The 22,314-nt window shown below is 37.4% G+C and overlaps 1 protein-coding gene across 4 annotated transcripts; it reads left to right on the forward strand.

Moving 5' to 3' along the window:
• Positions 1-3,739: 3,739 nt before the first annotated feature.
• ANGEL2 (angel homolog 2) lies at positions 3,740-22,198 on the forward strand. 4 transcript variants are annotated; one of them, XM_004424900.3, is made up of 9 exons: positions 3,740-3,941; positions 6,386-6,711; positions 11,250-11,506; positions 12,523-12,592; positions 13,658-14,079; positions 14,981-15,107; positions 15,521-15,578; positions 18,051-18,214; positions 19,774-22,198. In XM_004424900.3, exons 1-9 carry the CDS (start codon positions 3,883-3,885, stop codon positions 19,923-19,925), a joined length of 1,635 nt encoding a protein of 544 aa, XP_004424957.2. In that variant the 5' UTR covers positions 3,740-3,882; the 3' UTR covers positions 19,926-22,198. The 4 variants fall into 4 exon arrangements, with proteins under 4 accessions (XP_004424957.2, XP_014638823.2, XP_087295290.1 ...); XM_087439164.1 differs by having other exon boundaries at positions 3,741-3,900; XM_087439158.1 differs by lacking the exon at positions 3,740-3,941 and adding an exon at positions 4,095-4,322.
• Positions 22,199-22,314: the final 116 nt, after the last annotated feature.

Below are 22,314 nucleotides of genomic sequence, written 5' to 3' on the forward strand. Positions count from 1 at the left end.
ATTTCAAGTATACAATATATTATTATTAACTATAGTTACCATGCTACACATTAGGTCTCAGAACTTACTCATCATATAACTGAAAGTTTGTACTGTTTGACAAATATGTATTAATTTCTCATTCCTCCTGTCCTCTGGAAACTAGTGAAGGCCTTCTCCAGATGTATCAAATTAAAATGTTTCTGTTTCAATCTGTTCTGGATTTTTCTTCTGTCAGAATCCTGGTTCTGCCTTGTTTGCTGATCCAATCTGTATGTCCCAGACCAGACAGCTCAAATGGTCACTTCCCCAGTGTCTTACTCCTCAGAAGGAGAGACACTCTCTGACATCATGCCACTGCACCTCTCCATTCTCTTTTCTGCTCCATAATCAGCCCCGGCGGTTCCAGTGGAGGAGAGAGGCAAAATTATCCCCTTTAATTTTTGGCAGAAAGAACAACTTCTATGGATTAAGAGTAAACACAGAAACACAAAAACTCACCAGTCCAGTTATTAAAGAGCTGTTCTCCTTCCCAGTGGGCAGAGAATTCTTAAGAATTCTCATATAACTGAAATGTGGGCTTTGAAGCACTTCCATTTTCTTTCAAACATCAGTCCCTCTGGGTGAGGTTTAACTCATACTTATTGCCATATTGTCTACTCACACCGCAGCCCAGTTGATTCAAGTTCCTGAGCTCTTAAGCAGTTCCCTTAGTAGCAGATGAATCTCTGTATGCTTGTCCAAAATACTAGTTTCCCTTTAGTAGAGACCTTGGACTCTGAGGTTTTCTTGACCACTCTTCTTCACTGCCTCAATCCCTGGTTACTTCTGCAACTATGGTGGGATGGTATTTTGAAATATCAAACAGCATCTCTCTCTGCCCATTTCTTATTACATTAAACTACTTCAAGAAGGAAATTACATGTTCAGTAGAGATTGACCTTAATTATGTGAACTTAGATTCTTAAAATATTTCTGAGTTAGTTTCTATAAGAATAATATATTTTTATTTTAAGTATATCACATTTAAAGTATTTCTATTTCTTTGTTTTCATGTAACTATATAAGTGCTTATTTATCTCTACAGGCAATCAGAAAAGAGCTCCTTTAATAAAATAAACTTTATAATTTAATTTGTTAATACCTTCCAGATATAGGACATCTCATACTCACATAATGAGACGTAAAAACCTTTATGAATAAGAGACACATAGACCCACAGGCACAGGGAAGTTTATGGCTTTGATTCTACAATTTCTACAATTTCTGCCATGGGTCAAGAGTAAACACAGAAACATAAAACAAAAACTCACTAGTCTAGATATCGAAGAGCTGTTCTTCCCAGGGGACATAGAATTCTTGAGTTGAGCTCAAAATGGACAAAGAGACAAACAAATAAGACTAACAAACCAGATTCTCTGTTGTCTCTCACTCAACAGAAAACAGATCTCTGTAAGTCATTAATCCTTTTACAGAGATCAACAAATGGTCAGCCCATATGACCAAATTCCCGATCATTGCTGCCACCAGAAGGAAAAAATTTATTGGCCATATACAAACCAAAACAAAACACAAAATTGGTGGAGAAGACAACTTAAATGAGGAAAACAGAGGCTTAAAAAATCCTATTGTGCTTCAGATTCACCTCTGGGAGCAAGAAAAAAAGGACCTAGATTTAGTGATCCACGAGGTGCACTCCTCTGGTGATGAAGTTCATCGGGCTGTCAGATGAATACATTAGGCATCTCCGTGGGAATAGCAAAACCATTAAAGGATAATTCTCAAAAAAAAAAAAAAAGTAAAATCATACAAAATAGTTTTCTTTGACTCATTAAATAAGGGAACCAGAGAGATGTTACAATCTGTTCAAGGAGAATCCGAAAAGCAGACACTTCACAGATCAGGAATGTTGAACTTGCAAATAGATGCAAAACTGGCTTTTTCTACAGAGGAGAGTTCTCCCTCCATTGGATAGAATTCATTCACATGTCCAAAGACAAGAACATTTGCATTACCAGCAGAATTCTAAAAAAGTCTAATCCAAGATAAAGGTGAATATCTTTTAGGATCAAATAATCCCCCAAACTCTAGCATTCCATTGAAAGGATATCCATTAATCTCTTTTGCTTATTTCAGAGTGCTACATTTCTCCCTACACATCAAAAACCAGAGTTTATAGAGTGTACTAGAGGGAGAAGGTTCCGTTCATTCACAGGTCTTCTCTAATTCTGGCCCAGTGTTAACCATCCATTCAAAAATGTTTTATCTACCATCCATTGTGTACTTCGCACTTGGTCAGGTAAATTTTGAAAATAATGGATCGTGGCCTTTGCTCACAAGGTACTTACAATCTCATTATGGAGATAAGACATACTGACAAGAAACTACTAGTCAATAAATTTAATAGACTGCAAAATTATGAGTACAATTAGAAAATTGGGCAGTATAAAACGGAAATACACTCGATCCTCATTATTGGTGGATTCCATATTTGCGAATTTGCCTGTTCACTAAAATTTATCTGTAACACCAAAACCAATACTTGCAGTGCTTTGCAGTCATTCATGGACACATGCAAGAGGGGTGAAAAATGTAGTTGTCCAAGGTGCATGTTCCCAGCTGAGGTCAAAGGAGGCAAAGCTCTAGCCTCTTGTTTCAGCTCTCACGCTGGACACGAGTGTCCTCTTCACGGTCCCTTCAGTGGCACGTTTTTCACATTTTTTGATTTTGTGGTTGATTTTGTTGTTTAAAATGGCCCTCAACCTTAATCTTAAGTGTTGTCTAGTGTTCCTAAGTGCAAGAAATCTGTGATGTGCCTTATGGAGAAAATACACATGTTCCATAAGCTTCAGTCAGGCATGAGTTACAGTGCTATGGGCCATGAATTCAATGTTAATGAATCAAAAGCCTACATTAAAGTGTCTTTAAACAGAAACACATATAAAACAAGGTTGTGTATTGATTAGGTGACTAAAATGTTGTGACCAGAACCTAACTCTGTATTTCCCCTAGGAGCAATGGTTCAGTATTCACTAATGCAGTAACTTTATAGAACATCGCTACCTCAAATAACGAGAATCAACTACGTATATTTATACTGAAAGAAAAAGTTTTTCAAATGCGTCTGATTCCTCATTGACACAAGAGAAAAAAGGAAAACCCATTCCAAGAAATTACTCCACTGCTCTCCCAAAGAACTTATAAAAGCTGTGATCCTGCCTTCCATTATCTTTTTCCCCTCTTCTCCCTCCACTTTATTCTTCCTCAGCTCTCCCTCGTTCTCTCTCTGTCTCTTGGAGGGGTCTCCATTTAAATAATGTTTTTCAAGAATCTGGAGTCCTATACTAAATTTGATAAAGGTGGACACTCAAGACACACACGTACATTTAAAAGTGAGCTCCGTGGATGTGTTCCGGCAAAATTAATTGCAAAAATCCTTGGTACCACAGTTCTATGGGAACCCATGCACCTTTCGAATCCCAAGGTCATTATAAAAATACGCTCAAGTTTTTTTTCTTCTTAGCTCTCAAACAGTAACCGCACGGTACCCGCCCACACATAGGCCTTAATAACGCTTTTTCAGCCTTTAGTTTGTTTATTTCTCTCTGTTTCTTTAAGACAGATGTCGGGCGTTTTGCCCTATTCCGAAATGGCTGCCCATGCTTCCCACGCTCTGCGCATGCTTCTTGAACGCAATTCAGAGTTGAGGCAATTCGTGACTTTCGCGGCGCAAGATGGGGACTTGGCGGCGCGCGCGACTGAACCTCCCAGCATGCCTTGCAGCCGGGCCCGGAGTGCCGACGTCTAGTGATGGGGAGCCTCTGGTGCTTTCAGCCGCCAAATCGGACGTAGAGGTTGAGGTTGAACACGGGGCTTGAGAACTGGACGCCTGCAGAGGGGAAGATGGAAGCTTGGCGCTGTGTGAGGAGGGGCTACGGCCGCTGTGTGGTGGGGAGAGGCCGGTCAGTAGGGCTGGGTGGCGGGAGGGAGGAGGAAGGGGCGGGCGCGGGCGGCCCGGGTTAACTCGGGGCGGGGCGGGCTGTGGCTGGGTGGGAGGACGGAGGAGGAAGAGGGTCGGGGCGGTGGTGCGGCCGGGACGAGCCTCTGGAGAGCCTGAGGGATAGGTAAAGCCGGCGCGCAGCCGGCGGGACGCTGGGTCCAGGAGGTTCGGGGCCCGGGCGCGGAGCATATCGGCCGCCCGCCAGGCTCGTGCCTTCCCGACCAGGCTTGGCCGTGGAGCCCGGCCCGCTTGCCCCAAATCCAGCTTCCAAGCCAACCTGAGCCTCCCGGCCTCGCAGCACCCTCCAGGGGCTGACCGTCTGCGGGGAGGCCGCCTGTCCGCAGTAGGTCCCGGGGCGGCCTGACCTGGAGGGAGGCGCGCGTGGTGCACACAAGCCCAGGGGTTTGTTGTTTGTTGGTGTGTTAGTGTCTCTCAAACTCTAGTCACTTGTATACCAACCTCTATGATTATTATCAAATTCTTGTTCCACCTCTGCATTGCTTACTGGATATTTTGAAATTGACTTTATTTAAAAGTCAATTTAAAAATCCACTTTAGCAGATGCTGCTTACATTAGCGTCGCCCTAAGCAGTATCCGCGAGATCTTGGGTTTGATGTACTGATTATGGTTTTTTTTCCTAATACACTTTAAGATAAACACTTAGATATTAAAAATCAATATGTTTAATTGTGTGCCATATGAAACCGACTCGTGTACCACACATGGGAAGCACAGCACTGTATTAATTATTACATAAGTTATGGGGGGTCTAGTGTTAACTCCTATAGCCCTGGGACTTGATGACAATTCAGTTCAACATTGTTTTCCTGAGTACCAGCTGTGTGCCAGGCATTGTGCTAGGCACTTGGGAAGAGACCAGGATTAAACTGAATAAGAAAGCTCTGGCCTCGAAGGAGCTCATCATAAGAAATAAAGACGTCTATAGGGGCGGCCCCGTGGCTTGGCGGTTGGGTGCGCGCGCTCTGCTGCTGGCGGCCCGGGTTCGGATCCCGGGCTCGCACCAACGCACCACTTCTCCAGCCATGCTGAGGCCGCGTCCCACATGCAGCAACTAGAAGGATGTGCAGCTGTGACATACAGCTATCTACTGGGGCTTTGGGGGGAATAAATAAATAAATAAATAAATAAATAAATAAATAAATAAATAAATAAATAAAATTAAAAAAAAAGACGTCTATATAAGTTAACTACGAATATAGAGAATAAGTTTTGTAGTACAAGTGTTATATTTCAATAGGGTAGCTTATTAGCATAGAAAATGAATGGAGCAAGTGCCCAAATCTCTATGGCTTTCAGAGTTGTCACAAAGCAGGATAGTCTGCCCATGTCATGTCTTTAAAGATTTACAATTAAGTTGAATTTAGAGAACAATTTGAGACTGCATAAGCTGCAAAAATATATAGTAAAAAATTTAAATGCTGTTAAAATGAAAAGAACATATAAAAGTCAAATAATACTAAGTACAGTTTAACCAAAGTTCCTTTAGAGATAGAAGTGGACATTATTGACACTCTTGGAAATGTACCTTTGATTAATTCTGGAGAAAAGGATAAAAGTCATTCTCTGAATCCTAACATTTTGCCAGTATAGGGTAGTAAGAACAAGGTGGTGCTTGAGTTGCATTGTTTCTTAAGAGAGCCTGAGAGCAGCATATCTATTCAAAATAATGTTAACACTACTCTGGAGATATTTTAGATGGTAGGTTAAATTGGTGCTGTTGGATTTGGAGTATTGATTAAGTAAGTAAGTAAGTAAGTAATCTCTGTCCTCTTTCATTTCCCTCAAGGAGAAACATACTTTTAAAAAAAAGAAGAATGGAAAAATAAATTATCCACCCACTGACTAGCAAGAGAGATAGTTGTGAAGTTGTGATAGGCTTTTGTCTTCTTAGCTATAGAGATGCTTGGAAAATATAACCCTGGTATAAAAGACTGCAGAAACCTGTTTTTACTCCAAACCCAAGTTGGAGGATTCACTTGAATTATAGTCAGCTTATGTGTTCTATATTTGATTTAAGTATTTTGTTTGCTGTGGATTTTATTTGTCCAGTGAGTTTTATTAGATGCTAGAAAGCTACTCTGAATACCAGTTTGATGGTTGATTGATCTCTCAGTTGACCGTGGGCTTTTTGACATGTATATGGTGTTTTGGGAGCCTGGTGGATTCTATGTTAAGTGTTAAGATACCATTCATAGTTGTTTAGAGATATTGAGATATTGCTACTAGTAGTTAAATCATGGCTGCTCCCTTCCCCATTCTTCACAGATTTAGAAGTAAGATTTTGAGTATTAGACATTATCTTCCCTTGAGGAAACAGATTTAGGTTTTGTGTACTGTAGTGGAACAAAAAGTGGTACCTCAAGGAGTGTATTTATTTCTTTTAGATACCCCATGTTACCCCACCACCAGAAGAGTCTGGGCAGAGACTGGACTACACCGTGGGAGAATCTGCAAAGGTGTTGCTGGAACAGACATATTTCTAGTTGTATGAGGTGGCCTGGACATTACTCTCGTGCTCCTTACCCGTACTTCAGTAGTAGGCATTTTTCACTAAATTGGAGACCATCTTATTTGTTTGAGTCTAGAACTCAGTTTCAGTACTGGAACTGGAGACCTGACAACCTGAGCCAGACATCTTTGATTCATCTCTCTAGTTACATCATGAACTCTGAGGGAGATGAGCCTTCATCAAAACGAAGAAAACACCAAGGTAAAGGTAACATTTATCTTGGTGCAGAAATAGACATAAGCCGTAGACTAAGGTGAAACTTTCATTTCTAATCCTTAAGAAAATCTCATGCAGATTTTAAAGGTGTTTGGTGTTTGTTTTTAGCTAAAGTTTTCTGGCTAAAGTTTTCCAGCCCTTTCGGTCTAGTGGTTAAGATTTGGCACTCTCAGTGCTGTGGCCTGGGTTCGTTTCCTGGTCAGGGAACCACACCACTTGTCTGTCGGTTGTCATACTGTGGCAGCTCCGTGTTGCTGTGATGCTAGAAGCTCTGCCACCGGTATTTCACATACCAGCAGGGTCACCCATGGTGGACAGGTTTCACCGGAGCTTCCAGACTAAGACAGACTAGGAAGAAGCACCTGGCCACTCACTTCTGAAAAAGTTGGCCATGAAAACCCTATGAATAGCAGCGGAGTATTGTCTAATATAGCACCTGGAAGATGAGAGGATGGCGCAAAAAGACCCCCTGCTATACGGCATTCCTGGGAGTCAGGATTGACTCAAATAGCACCAACAAGTTTTCTGTTAGGAAAAAATAAATTCTTTTTTTAAGTGAATGCTTTATTTTTTTGTCTTCTATTAATTGTGTATTTCTGACAGTGAAAATAGAAATGACTCTACATATAGAATAAGGTTGGAAAAGAATGGAGGAATAGATTAAAATGGTAGGTTTAATTTAAGAATAATTTTCAAATCCAGGGTTTTGGGAACAAAGGTCTTTAGACTTCCAAGAAATTGGTGAATGTATTCTTGGGAGTCCATAGATCTATAAAAAAAATTAAATTTCCTGTTCTCATTTTTAATGCTAACTTTTTTATGTAAAATGAAAGGACTTTTAAGTAGAAACAATCATAAATGAAAGATTTTTTTTATATAGAATAAGATTTTAGCTTATTAAATCTGTGTTTCCCATACTGGAATCTATAGATGTAATCTTGAGAATCTGTGGGAAGTTTTATCTTTTAAAAAGGGAACCACATCTTACTCGACTTTGAGAAATGATTTTTTCTACATATGTTGATTGTTTCAATTTTTCTCATATTCTTTTTACTCTAAACAATTTACTAGACTCCCTCTGTGCTGCCAGCTCTGTCCCCCACCTCCAAAGTATACATGAATTATCTAAGTAGAATTTGGAATTGTCTTTCTTACTCAGCTATAGTTTTCAGTGAAGATAATTCCTCAGACGATATTTCAAAATAGGCCTTGTGGATGTTACTGTGTAGGGAGCTGACCTAAGTTTGTCAAAGGAAGACATTCAGAGTGAGTCTCACCTGGAAGTCAGAGCTAGAAGATTAACCAAAAAGTTAGTTAGTTAGTGTGCTTTTATGTAGAAATTCTACTACATGTTTGAGTATAAATTCTAAGCACTCAGAAGTGGAAATCTATTTGTATAGTATTTAACCACAGCATGTGTTTATAAACAAATATTTGTTTGAATGAATGAAAGGTATATTTAGAGGCATTAAAATTAGGTTCCTAAGAACAATCCATAATCTGTAAATCTAGGGCTATATGATGACATGAGATTGCTTTTCATTCACGTATTCACATTGTTCATCAGGTCAGCACGCTGCTCTTTTCTTGAGCCTTTTCTAACTGGTGTGCTGTCAGGAGGAGCTGTGGCATGGTGACATAAGCATGGGCTTAGGAACCGCTCCCTGCTCTCATTCTGCTCTACCACTAATCGTGTGAACTTGGACTGGTTACTGAACCTCTCTCCTCCTTGGTTTCCTGGTTTAAAATAATGCCTACTTTGAAAGCCTGTTGAGGATGAAATGAGACATGTCAAAGTGCCTAACACACTGTTGGCTTCATAGTAGGTACTCGGAAAATTGTAGTGTTGTTGTTTTCCCTTTAATGGATGGGGAATTACATTTACATACTGATAAACTTTGATTGCAACCTGACTCTTTATATGTCCATTCTTCCTAGGTATTGTGAATAAGGAAAATGCTCTTCGTTAAGCCATATTTGTGACTTCTGATATTTCACTAATCCTTTTCAATCAAGAGAACAGCATTGCTAACTTGCCTATCACTTTAAAGTGGTATTTGAAGGATTTGTGTGACACAATTATGACTTTTTAATTAGGCACCCTAAAAACCTGATCAGGCCTATTGCTTACTTTCTTTGATTCATCTGTCTTCTCTGCTGTGATCACCTTGTTCCTCCTGACATGGAAGGTATATAAGCTTTTGTAGTGTGAATTTATGTTGTGAAGTATATGAAGGCCAAAGACTATCCACTCCATCAGTAGTTTTCAAATTGTCTTCCATGGAACCCTAGCTTTCGAACACATTTCTGTATGTTTATTAAAAGCAGGATAAATGTGTTTGCCCCATCATCCCAGCCCCAGTCCCAACATACCAGAGATTGATGTTCTCTGGTAATGTTGAAGGGTTGTATAAGCTCTAGAAATTTGGAAGCCACTGCGTTAATTAGATAATCTGATGGTCTTGGTTATTTAAAAAATGGAATTGCAAAGAATTGGCTTAACAAACGCTTAATTGCTAGAACTACAAAAATCTTAAAGTGTTTATATGCCTTTACTTATACATATTTTACAAGAAAATAAGAACAAGTTTTTTAGACTTTTCATCTTTCTTATTTTAATGTGCTGGTGACACCAGCACATTAAAACTTTATATATAACTTTGTGACAATAGGTTACATTTTGTTTGCATGACTAGAGCCCTTTTCATCTCCTATATGTGTGAAGACTTTATGATTTGTGGCTAAAACCATTATAGGCAGTCCCCAATTTATGAATGAACTGTGTTCTAGATAATCACTTGTTGAGAATCGGTTCTGTTTTCCCCATAGAAACTATGTTATAAATCTCAAAGGAGCTCTTCTGAGCTGGTACAGTTAGCCTTAGTTCTGGGCCTTTGAGAATAGAATTCTCCATATTCAGGGAAGAACTGGTAAGGAGATAGTTTCCTTCCCTTTCCCGGGCACAGGACAAGCTCTAGGATAAATTCTGTAATAGTTGAAGGCTTTAGTTTGGTTTTCTTTCCTTCTACTTTTTTTCTTTACCCTTCACCTCAGGCTCCTAGTACCTTCATGGTATCATGTCTCCAACTCCCTTGTTCCACTCAGACTTCACTATTCATAAAAGTTATCTTCCTCTTCCATCCTTTGGCCAAAATTTCTATTCCTTCAGTGCAGCAGATACGGGTATTTAGATTTTGAGGAAAGCAGTCTAATTAAACTCCTTTACCAGAGGGTATTTTTCAATTTTTACTTCATTGGCATTTTTGTAGAGTGTGTTGGTATTCTGATTGTAAATATATCGTCATTGTAGAAGATTTGGAACAATCTTCCACAATCTTACCACTCAGAGATAACTACTCTTAAAAATTCTGGTGTATTTCCTTTTAGTCTGTTTTTCTGCTGTGTACAGAATATTTTTCCTCCATTTAATTTTTAGTTGGCAAAATTTTAGCCATTGTAATCCAGTGAAGTGAAAACCGTCATGCAGGAAAAAGGAGAGAGTCTAGAGCTGAGATTCTTCGTGTAATCTAATCATGCTGGGAAGTCCACCTCTAAGTCTGTTTTCCCGAGTTCTTCCCACTTCTTGTTTTCTCCTTCGTTTGAGCTCATAGATTCTCTAAAATTTCCACATTTTTCTTCATGGCTTCCATGGCAGTTAAGGGTATTTATCTTCTTAAATGGTGGGGTGAGGTAGACAAAGTTAAAGGTGAATATATATGGTGGTCATTTCTAAGTCGAGGACTGCCTATAATTGCAAAATCTCATGCTTTTCGATTCTCTTTTCATCACTTTTTCAGGGTACATGATGTCTTTGCTGAATATAAACTATCACACATGCCTGGTTGCTGCATGCTAGGTTTGTCAACCAGCCATTATCATTTACTAGCATTCTGTAACTATGTTACATTTAACTTTTGCTTCGGTGTGCATTAAAAAGATTTATTTTGTTCATTTTGTTGGCATTGTTCCACTTTAGTGTTTGAGACACTAAATACTGCTTCATATATTGCCATTATACATACTTCATTCATGTCTAAACCAGAATTCTGAGATGAGTTGTTTCTGGAACTTCGTTAATCAACTGATGATCTTATCTTATTAATACAGAATAAAGTATGATGTGAAGTCATCTTATTGAAAAGCCAACTGTGACATACAAATATATTATTATGGCTATAAAGTTGCTAAGCGTGTCAGTGGCAGAGCTGCTGCTTAACCATCAAGAAATGAAAACCACAGCTCCTGTATAGTCTCAGCTTTATTAACACACACTCCCAGCCTCCAGAATGACTTGCTAGATCTTTTTAAACCTGTTTTGTACCTCTTGGTCGGTCAATATATTATTTTACTTTGTAATCAGTTTGCTGACAACTTCTAGTTAACAGTGCTACATTGCCATTTCCTAGGGAAAAACATTTTGTTGATGGCCTATGGGAATTTTTAAAGGCAAGAAAATATTTATGTACAGGAAAATATATGGTCTGTTTTTATTAATTTATATTTTGTCCAATATATTTTAATAGGCACGATAACACGACATTGGGAATATATATGTAACCATAATAAAGAAAAAACGAAGATCCTAGGAGACAATGATGTTGACTCCAAATGTGAAGATAGTGAGAACAAGTTTGACTTTTCAGTGATGTCCTATAATATACTTTCACAAGATTTATTGGAAGACAATTCACACCTCTATAGACACTGCCGGCGGCCAGTATTACACTGGAGTTTTAGGTTTCCCAATATTCTGAAAGAAATTAAACACTTTGATGCAGATGTAAGTGCAAAATATCATCAGAGTTCTTCACACAAGAAAAAGTTGGGTTAAATGGTTCATTTGTAAACTAAATGGTTTTATCCCTTTTGTTTGTGGGGTAAGAAGGGAAGATGTTTACATATAGTGATGGAACAGTTTTTAACAAGGTATCGTGACTTCCAAAGAGTCATTTGCTAATGGTTGTTGCTATAAATAATCATCTAACTTTTCAAAAAAGATCCAAAAAGTTTTAAGTATTGGTCAGTTTTAAGACAGGGCCTGGCAACATATTAAGTATTCAATAAATATTTCATAAATATTTCTTTTGATTTGAAATTTAAATCATGCAAAAATTAATCTAGATGATGGCATTCAAAGAAATCACCTCTTAAGAAAAGACTAGAAAGATTTAGTACTAATGACCATGTAAATTCAGGAAAAATATCCTGACATGTAAATTAAAATTATTTCTTTTCGGAAATACCAGTTTCGGATAGTAAGAGAGCTTCATGTGCTTAAAGAAAGGCCAGGGTTGGGCCAGCCCTGTGGCTTAGCAGTTGAGTGCGTGCGCTCTGCTACTGGCGGCCCAGGTTTGGATCTCGGGTACTCACTGACGCACCACTTCTCTGGCCATGCTGAGGCTGCGTCCCACATACAGCAACTAGCAGGATGTGCAACTATGACATACAACTATCTACTGGGGCTTTGGGGGAAGAAAAAGGAGAAAGATTGGCAATAGATGTTAGCTCAGAGCCGGTCTTCCTCAGCAAAAAAAAAGAGGAGGATTAGCATGGATGTTAGGTGAGGGCTGATCTTCCTCACAAAAAAAAAAAAAAAAGGCCAGGGTTTTGAGAACTGATCAGATTTGGAAACAGTAATTGGATAGATCTATAAATTACAAAAGAAAGAATTATGTGTTTTATTTCAACTTTCATCAGGTTTTTAGAATTTTAGAAGCCTGTTTTTAAAATTGAAAGCACCAGAAAGTTCATATTTGCATCTCTTTGTTTTAATTCAAGCCATTTTTTTCTTCTAAGGTACTTTGTTTGCAAGAAGTTCAAGAAGATCATTATGGAACAGAGATCAGGCCAAGTTTGGAATCATTGGGTACAATGTAACTTTTATTTTAGCCAAATTTACTTCTTTAAGATTTGTGTGTTGTTAAAGCATAACTTGCTAACAAAGATGTGTGGCATATTGGGGCCAAAAATCTTAATTTTGAAAAAACCTAATACTCATTTCAAAAAGACAGGAAAAGATTGAGATATTTCAAGTGGAAACTTTTGTGTTGATATATAATTTTAATTCAAACGGAAAGATGTGTAAGAATCTCTTAACTTCCTTTTCAGGACTTGCTCTGCCCAGCACCAGACCCCTAAGTTTCTGAGTTCTGTGAAATCAGGGACCATTCTGTCTAGTTCATCATTATAACACAAGTGTCTACCAGTGCCTAATGGATAGAAGCTAAAAACTTGTTTGATGAATAAACACTTCAAGAAACAGGTCATCCGTTTGAGAAATGCTGCCTACTTTGCATTCATTCATTCAGCATATATTTTTGGAGTGCTTACTGTACGTCATGCACTGTTCTAGGCAGTGGGAATATAGCAGTGAACAAAAAAAATTCTCTGCTCTTGTGGAGCGTACATTCTAGTGGAGAAAGGCCGACAATAAACCAAATAAATAAGTGAATAGCACATTACGGGCTGGCCCTGTGGCATAGCGGTTAAGTGTGCACACCCTGCTGCTGGCGGCCTGGGTTTGGATCCCGGGCACACACCGACACACCGCTTGTCAGGCCATGCTGTGGCAGCGTCCCACATAAAGTGGAGGGAAAAGCTAGAGGCAAAAAGGTCAGAGAAATGGGGTAGGGGAGAGAGGGGGTAGATTATTATAAGGCCTTACTGTCTGTGTGTGACTCTGACTTTTACTAGGATGGAAATGAGAGTATTATAATACACATTAGCATATTTAAAACTGAAGTCTGCCAGTAAAGAGACGTATTAGACCCAGTCCCAAACTTTTTTGATTCTAACAGTTATTAACATCCTACATTACTAATGTTTTGCAGAATACGCTTTGGTAAACATTGTTCAAAAATATTAGGAGAGCTGTGTTTTGCCATATATATATATGACAGTCCCTTGTTTTAAATTTCCATCTTTCTTATAGGTTATCACTGTGAATACAAGATGCGGACAGGAAGGAAACCTGATGGCTGTGCCATTTGCTTCAAACACTCCAAATTTTCACTCTTATCAGTGAACCCAGTGGAATTCTACCGCCCTGATGTTCCACTGTTGGACAGAGACAATGTTGGATTAGTGTTACTCTTGCAGCCCAGAATTCCAAGCACTGCCTCTCCTGCGATCTGCGTGGCTAACACACATCTGTTGTATAATCCAAGACGAGGTGATATTAAGCTGACCCAGTTGGCAATGCTCCTGGCAGAGATTTCCAGTGTTGCCCATCAGAAAGATGGCAGTTTCTGCCCTATTGTTATGTGTGGTGACTTTAATTCTGTTCCTGGTTCTCCACTCTATAGCTTTATAAAGGAAGGAAAATTGAATTATGAAGGACTTGCCATAGGAAAGGTAAGTACTCGCTTCATCGTCATTAGGAGGCAGTCTTAGTAGCTCAGTTTGTTGTAATGTGAGGATAGTCATCACAGGGCTAGTTGAAAACCATGCATGATCCACTACCCTCACTTTACCAAGCTGTGATGATTTTCCACAACTGCTAATAAGTAATTATATTCACTTGGTTGAATTTCATCTTTTCCATCTATTCGTGACAACATTCTGTTTGAAGGAATTGGCAGGCAGCAAAAAATCCAAAATGGACGAGAAGAAGAAAAATAAAAGCATTGACAGACATGAATACTTCATAAACAAGGAACTACTCACGAGATGGTAGAATAGAATTTTGAATGCTGAATGTGGGCAATACAGTTGGCAAAACAGTAATTTACTATTTCTTTATTACATACCTTTTCCTTTACATAATGATAAATATTTTAATTCTTTAGCTGAGTATAATTTATCCCATGTTTTTATTTTCATTGTGCTTTCTTCTGCTTACTTTAGATCATTTCATCTTCAGTATTTTTAGCCAAAATACGCTCTCGACCACTGAGTTTCGAGTGGTAGTTTAAAATTTTGTAAAAGTTGATCTTTCATAGTATTTTTTATAATAGGAGCTATATTGCAGGTAGCAAGAAAGGAGGGGCAGTGTTAGTCCAAAGCTATAGATCATTTAGATGTCCAAATTAGAGAAAAACATGTATAGGAACAGATTGCCATTTTCATGTAAATAATAAGTGCTTTCTGAACTGAATTTGAAGAAGATTTTATAAGCACAAATAATCCCTTAATATAATGAATAAAGGATAGTATTTACCATTCTTGGATTCCCTTTTATTTAAGATATAAACTTTTCAATACATAAACTAATTAGAATCTATTCACTTAAGATACCTGTTGAAATTTTGTTTAGGTATCTGGCCAGGAACAGTCTTCACGGGGACAAAGAATTTTATCTATTCCAATTTGGCCCCCAAACCTAGGTATCTCACAGAACTGTGTGTATGAGGTACAGCAGGTACCAAAAGTAGAAAAGACAGGTAAGTGTTTGCAATACCTTTTGGCAGTCTTCTTGATAATAGTGTTCCCTTTGAAGACATACAACTAAATTTTTAAAGGAGTAACATCTCAGGGATGAATGCTCTTGTATAAAAACATATAGTTGTTTGCTTATTCCTTTTTTTAAAGAGCTCTAAATTTACCTGAAGTTGAACTTCCAAAATTATCTTTGCATGAATTACTTGCATGTTGCTTTGAAAATGTTTGCATCTTATTTTTGCTAATTCCGGAGACCATCAAAATATATAGATTCCAGGATGAAACATTTAGCTAGGCATCTGTCTAAACTAGATATGTCTTAAATATTGTTCCTAGAGTAAGAGAACTATACTGAGACAAACTAGAACAAAACAATATATTGATAGTATTAATATATTTCTCTTTGTTCTTATAGACAGTGATCCAGCGCAGACACAGCTGGACAAAACAGAGGTCCTAGTGACAGCTGAAAAGTGAGTTCTGGAAAGCAACAGTAGACATTTGCTGGCTTTAGTTGAGTGAAAAAATCATTTCTCAACAATTACTTGGCTAAACAATGAAGACAGTGATAGTCTTCATTCACCAGATGCTGGTGAAGCATACTGGCTCTTAAGTCAAATAGACCTGAGTTCTAATCCTGACTTTGCTGCTTTGTAGCTGTGTGATTTTGAGCAAGAAACTTAACATCTCTGAGGTTCAGTTTCCTTATCTGTAATTTGGGTTGTTATGAGGATTAGATGAGACAAGGCGTGTAAAGCTCGATGTTTGGCACATAGTGAGTGCTTAAGCAATGTTATTTAAAGGGAACGTGTCTGTGGATGTGGGCCAGCTAGTACTCTTTGAAATTTATTGCTATTACATATTTAAACAAAGGTCAAGATCACAGAAAAATATCTTTTAGATTTCAGAAGGATCGTTAGCCTCCTTTGACTTACTAGACCTCAAAACAATCGATAGGAGAATTGATCCAAAAAAGATATGCCGGGGGAAAAGATAATTATTTATACTTATGTCTTGAACTACAGGAAAAGGTCGTCAGAGGTAGAGGGATGCAGATGCCTAGATTCCTTATTATTAAAGAAGTATGAATGTTTGGGGCTAAGGTTGACAAACAGATGTATGTTAATACAACAAGATGGAAACTTAAATCCTGTCTCTTTGAGAGATTCTTGAAGTGTCCTGATTGTTTTATATTGTGGCTCTTTTATAGTTTTGGTTTTTAACATTTAAAGTTAGGAACCATGGGCCAGCCCCGTGGCTTAGCGGTTAAGTGCGCGCACTCCGCTGCTGGCGGCCCGGGTTCGGATCCCGGGCGCGCACCAACGCACTGCTTCTCCGGCCATGCTGAGGCCGTGTCCCACATACAGCAACTAGAAGGATGTGCAGCTATGACAAACAACTGTCTACTGGGGCTTTGGGGGAAAAAATAAATAAATAAAATTAAAAAAAATAAATAAATAAAATAAAGTTAGGGACCAAATTAGAATCTTCTCTCATTCATTTTATCTACTTCTCAGTCTTATCTTGTTTTGAGAAAATGTTGTCTCATATAAAAGAGCCTAGTAAGAAAGGAAGCAATTGTTTTGAATTTTTAAAAAAGAATACTTAAAAATTTATAATTAAACCTTTGAAATATAGTAAAAACTTCCCTGAGTAAGATTAATAAAAAGGCTAATCTGGGGCCAGCCAGCGGTTAAGTTCGTGCGCCCTGCTTTGGCAGCCTGGGGTCGCAGGTTTGGATCCCAGGCGTGGACCAACACACCACTCATCAAGCCATGCTGTGGCGGCAACCCATGTAAAGCAGAGGAAGATGGGCACAGATGTTAGCACAGAGCCAATCTTCCTCAGCAAGAAAGAAGAGGATTGGCAATGGATGTTAGCCCAGGGCCAATCTTCCTCAGCAAAAAGAGGGGGATTGGCAACGGATGTTAGCTCAGGGCTGGTCTTCCTCACACACACACAAAAAAGGCTAATCTGATTAACACACAGTTTTGAGTAATTCTAAAATCTTTTCATAGCAATATGAGGTATAAGAAAAGATACTTTTAAGTATCTAAATACAGTGTGTTTATATGCATAGTTGATATCTGGAAAGTTGATAGTAAGATAACAGTTTGCAGGAGACCTATTTTACATTTAATAATATTGTAAATATAAGTCCTTAGACATAAAAAGTTGCTAAAACTTGGAAGTAAGGGCATTTTGAAGGAATTACCTTTGTTCATTGACATGTGAGCTCTTTAAAAGCAGAGCAACATCTTTATCTGTGTATTCTCGGCTCCTAAGGTAGTGCCTGGAACTTAGTAGATGTTTGGTAACTGTTGGATGAATTAAAAAAATTTCTTTCTAATTTTGTTTTCTTTCATGACATAGAGGATCATTAACATTCATGATGTATTAATAGGAAATTATTTTTAAACCTTTACCCATAACATCACATGTATTTGTAGTGTGTGGTGAGTGTAAACCATTATAGAAGCTATTTTAAGATGCATGCAAAATTATCTCAAATATCATAGCAAGAATGATTGTAGAAAAATATGGCCCCTTTGACATCAAAAGTATGGTGGGTTCTAGATAGCAGTCCTGAAAGCAACTTTGATTTTCTTTCTTAAAAACACACAAAAAAAATTTATAAATTGTTTTAGAATACATGTTCAGTAGTAAATGGAGGCTTTCAAAAATGTTATAATTAATAAAAAATCACATTGGTATGTTAATTATTGAGCTTTTTTTCCCCCCATGTATCACAGCCTTGTTAATGGGTTTTATATATAACCACATGAATAAATGAATGCCAAATTGTGACATGATCTATTTAAATAAAGTTTGTCTTAATGTCTGGCTTTGTCTGGAAAGTAAATGAAAAAGTGCTTTCAATAGGAGGAATTATAAAAATCATGAAAAAGTTGATGGATGCTAACCACTCTTTCTTTTCAATTTAGATTATCTTCGAATTTACAGCACCATTTCAGCTTGTCATCTGTTTATTCACATTATTTTCCTGACACTGGAATTCCAGAAGTGACCACCTGTCATTCCCGAAGTGCCATAACTGTGGATTATATTTTCTATTCTGCTGAAAAGGAAGATGCTGCTGGGCAGCCGGGTAAAGAATGCATGTAATCTTAAGTTCTGCTAGAGAACACAGCAACTAAAATCTCAAGGCTAAAGTTGCAAAAGTTAGCTAAACATCTAGTTGAAGTTCGAGATTTAGAAGTTAAAAATATTTTTAAATTGGTGATATGTTTGATAAATTGGTAATATATTGGAATAAATCAGTTAATTACCTGCAAAAGATGGAGGCAGTAAAACACCTCTAAGCAAATTATATCCTCAGCTCTACCCTCCAATTCCAGTCAGCTGTTGAGTTAGAAGTCTTTCATATTGCCCTTTGGTTTTACTTGCCATAAATTTACTGTTTTCCTGTGACAGCAAGTGAATATATTGTGTTAATGATCATCATATAGTTTTGTGCTTAAATTTTACTAAGGCATGCTGCCTTCATTGTAGTAACATGCTTATACTGCCAATAGACAATTTGTCAGGTTGACCCTGGAATACAGTCATGTGTTGCTTAACGACGAGATACGTTCTGAGAAATGCGTGGTTAGGCGATTTCATCATTGTGCAAACATCACAGAGTGTACTTAGACAAACCTAGATGGTATAGCCTCCTACACACCTAGGCTGTACGGTACTAATTCTTACGGGACCGCCGTTGGATATGTGGTCCGTCATTGACCGAAACGTCATCATGTGGCACGTGACTGTATTGGATCTGAGAAAGAGAAGTCTGTGATATGACTGTGTTTTCAAAAAGCAAAGATGATAAAACATTTTCCTTGTATGATTCAATGAAAATCTGATTTTAGATATTAACTAAAGGATTCAAAGTGAGGAAGAAAATGCAGCTTAATTGGAAGTCAAAAAATACCATTCAGAAAAATGTGGGCAGCTGCTTTATCTTTTCTGATTTTCCCATTTTTTTCTGTGCTCTTTTTATTTTTCCCTTTTTCCATTGTTTGTTTGTTGTTTCCTACTGAGGATAACCTTATTAGTAATACTCAGGAGATGGCTTGCTCCTCCTCACTAGATCAACTCTACAGATTTGAATTTGTAATGGTTCTGGTAGTTGTCATTGCCGTAAACATTCACTAGGTGGCGGGAGTGTGTCATGGACCAGAATCTCAAATGTTAATTAACAAAGAGCATGTCATCTTTTACTCTACTTCTGTGGGTACTGACTCTCTGGGACCAAACTTTACTAATTTATTCTCCAGTCACCTTATAAACTTCCTACTCAGCTGTGGCTGGGTCTGTCTGGTTTTATGCAACTACAAAATAGTTGCTGGATGAATTGCTTATGTAGTTGTTAATATCAAATTACTCTTAGCATTGTTGTATATTACGTTGATATTTTCTTCTAAAGATTATTTGCATAACTTGAAATAGAAATATCTGAAATAGAAAAAAATCTGAAACTGCTGTTTGAGAATTATAATTAAATTATAACTCAGTAAAACTTGAATCACATTCTAAAAACTGACTTCCAGAGGGGTCTCAAGTTCTCTATCATCGTTATTTAGGAAAAAAGACTTATATGATTAATTTACAATAGCCCGTTGACACGGTTTCACTAAATATGTATGTGTTTCTTTAATGTAGGAGCTGAAGTTGCTTTGGTTGGTGGCTTGAAACTTCTGGCTAGACTATCACTTCTTACAGAGCAAGACTTGTGGACCGTGAATGGACTTCCAAATGAAAATAACTCTTCAGACCACCTGCCCTTATTGGCTAAGTTCAGGCTGGAGCTCTGACTCTGCTTTAATTACATATATACTTTTCTTTCCAATTTATATTATTTTTCAAAGACTGTAAAGTTGTTCTTAGAGTTTGCATGTTGTTTATTTTTGTGCTGTGGAGTTTCTGAAGAGGTTCTGTTAAATGCTTGAAACAGATAACAGAAGAAACAAGTTTACAACAATTTTCTTTTTTAATAATGAAAAAATATTTTCCTGACAAGTGAGATCTAAATGCTGTTTGTTGTAAATATTTTTTATTCTAAATCCCAGTAAAATTGACCATGACTTTTAAATATAGTGCATCTTCTTTAGTCTTCTTAGTAAAGAATTTCATTTCATGTTTTTGGCAAGCTTTACAGTGAGTGGATCCAAAGTATCTTTGAGTTCTTGCAAACTACAACTCGTTTCCCTCCAGAGGGCCTGATTTCACTGGGAGAACCATATGCTTATTGCGTCCTAATTAGTTCATCTCAGAAATCATTGAGTCATTCACAGTCATTCACAACCAACCATTTTAGTTTCTTTTTGAGAGGGCTTGATAATGCTTTTTAAAATTGTACAGATTGCTTAATCCACCTTTTTACTATCCTGAGCCATGTAAAATGCCTGCATTTTGTTGGGGAAGGTAGGTCACCGTAACCGGTAGGATGAGGTGCTCTACAGAAGCCCACTCTTTCCATCCTGTGACAGACACCCTCACAGGATGCCTGAGAAAGGCAGAGACTGGGCTATGCCCCTGTTTCCCTAGCAGTTGTTTCTTTTTTCTATTCAGTTTCAAGGAAAGGTCCCTGGGTTGGGGGAGAGATTTTATTTTACTGAACCAATTCTGTAGACATTTATTTTATTAGGAAACTTGTCTTCAGAACAAAAGGGCAGCTATAAGATTATTTTTGTTTTACCTCAGAAGTTTGAGGAAGCCAGCAAATCTGTTGTGGGGAGATACCAACTTGGAGACCTAATACTCTTAAGTAGTAATTTTAACTGTTTTAGTGATTTTGTTTCTAAAATGTTTTGTTTTGCTTTTTAATGATACAGCTGTGTGAGATGGGGCTAACATTTTTTATGAAGTGGTTAAGAGCAGGTCTAATAAATCCTGCAGTTGGCTCTGTATGAGTGTTGGAATCAAAATTTTTAAAACATGAAGAGTGAAAATTTCTTCTTTTTTAGACTTTGGGATCAAGAATTGTGTGCATTTTTATTAAGTAGTGATTTTATATTGAATCATACTGAATTATAAAAGTTTTTACAATGGGTTTTCTTAATAGAAGCTTCAGCTTAAATTAGAAAGCAGTAGTTAACTTTATAGTCTTGGACTTTAAGTTTTTGTATTAAAGCATTTACTACAGTTATTTTTTAAAAAAATAAACCAGATGAATACCCCAAAAAAGGCATGTGTGTTATAAGGATTTGCCTAGTAAAAATTGTAATAAGTACTTTAAAATGTTTAATTTCTCATTTTTTGGGTTTCTACCTATAGTATTAACTATAGTTCTAGGATTTTCCACATTTTCTAGTAAAAGTTTTCAGAATATTATGAAATGTCCTAATTAGCAGATATAGTCATCATTAAGTAATAATGACAGTATAATTATCCCCTTTTAGTTTAGGGGAAAGAAAAATGAAAATCCATTGATTAATTACTGCTTTGTGTTGTGTGAATTTATTAACAAATAACTCTATATATAGGTCATTCTTGACAAACTAACACCTCTGAAAACCTCTGTGAAAAGTTAATTTTTCATATCCTGATTAACATATTGTGATTTTAGGCCCTGTTCATGTGCTCGAAAGAGTTAATCCATAAACTTGCTTTCCACTTTAGCTTACAGAATGAAGTATTATTTTGTGGACTGGAGGCCAAAGGGTCAAGGTAACCTTCTCACAGGTTTTTTAAGCTCCATTAAAACTAATTATCTATTTGTCTCTACTGTTTTTGGTCAGAAGAGTTGGTAACTGTCAGAGCCTTCTATTTACCTTCCGAAAGCAATTAAATCTGGTTAATTGCTGAAACCAAATCTTCAGTCTCAAGTACTATACTATCCAAGTTTTAAATGGAAAGGAATATTGTGGGATAATGAAAGTTTGGTTTTACTATACCTTTTGATATCAAGATAATATACATGTTTGAAATCTTGTCTTGTTTTGGAATTTAGCAACTGTCTGCTTTTAACCCTTTGCTTTCCTCACAAACTAAGAAATCCAGAGAGTTCAAGGGGTTGGGGAAACAGAGACATCAAGTCATTTGCACTTTGTACCTGTAAATTACCTAATAAATTATTACACTAGTACGTTTGTGCCTGCAGGTTTTGTGGTAGGTGTACTAAGCTGTGTAAGCTGGCCTGTTGCCTCTTCTAAACTATTTCATTACCCTTTTCAGCCTTTATTACTTAGGGTGATGCTAAAA

The sequence above is a fragment of the Ceratotherium simum genome, chromosome 2 (genome assembly GCF_057802395.1).
Source record: "Ceratotherium simum simum isolate JZ-2026a chromosome 2, ASM5780239v1, whole genome shotgun sequence".
Taxonomy (NCBI): domain Eukaryota; kingdom Metazoa; phylum Chordata; class Mammalia; order Perissodactyla; family Rhinocerotidae; genus Ceratotherium; species Ceratotherium simum.

Bases quoted from the DNA above. Each gene is read 5' to 3' on its own strand.
- ANGEL2 (XM_004424900.3), top strand. From the start codon at position 3,883: ATGGAAGCTTGGCGCTGTGTGAGGAGGGGCTACGGCCGCTGTGTGGTG. The intron at 3,942-6,385 runs GTCAGTAGGGCT...TATTTCTTTTAG, and splicing joins TGTGTGGTGGGGAGAGGCCG to ATACCCCATGTTACCCCACC. The intron at 15,108-15,520 runs GTAAGTGTTTGC...TTGTTCTTATAG, and splicing joins ACCAAAAGTAGAAAAGACAG to ACAGTGATCCAGCGCAGACA.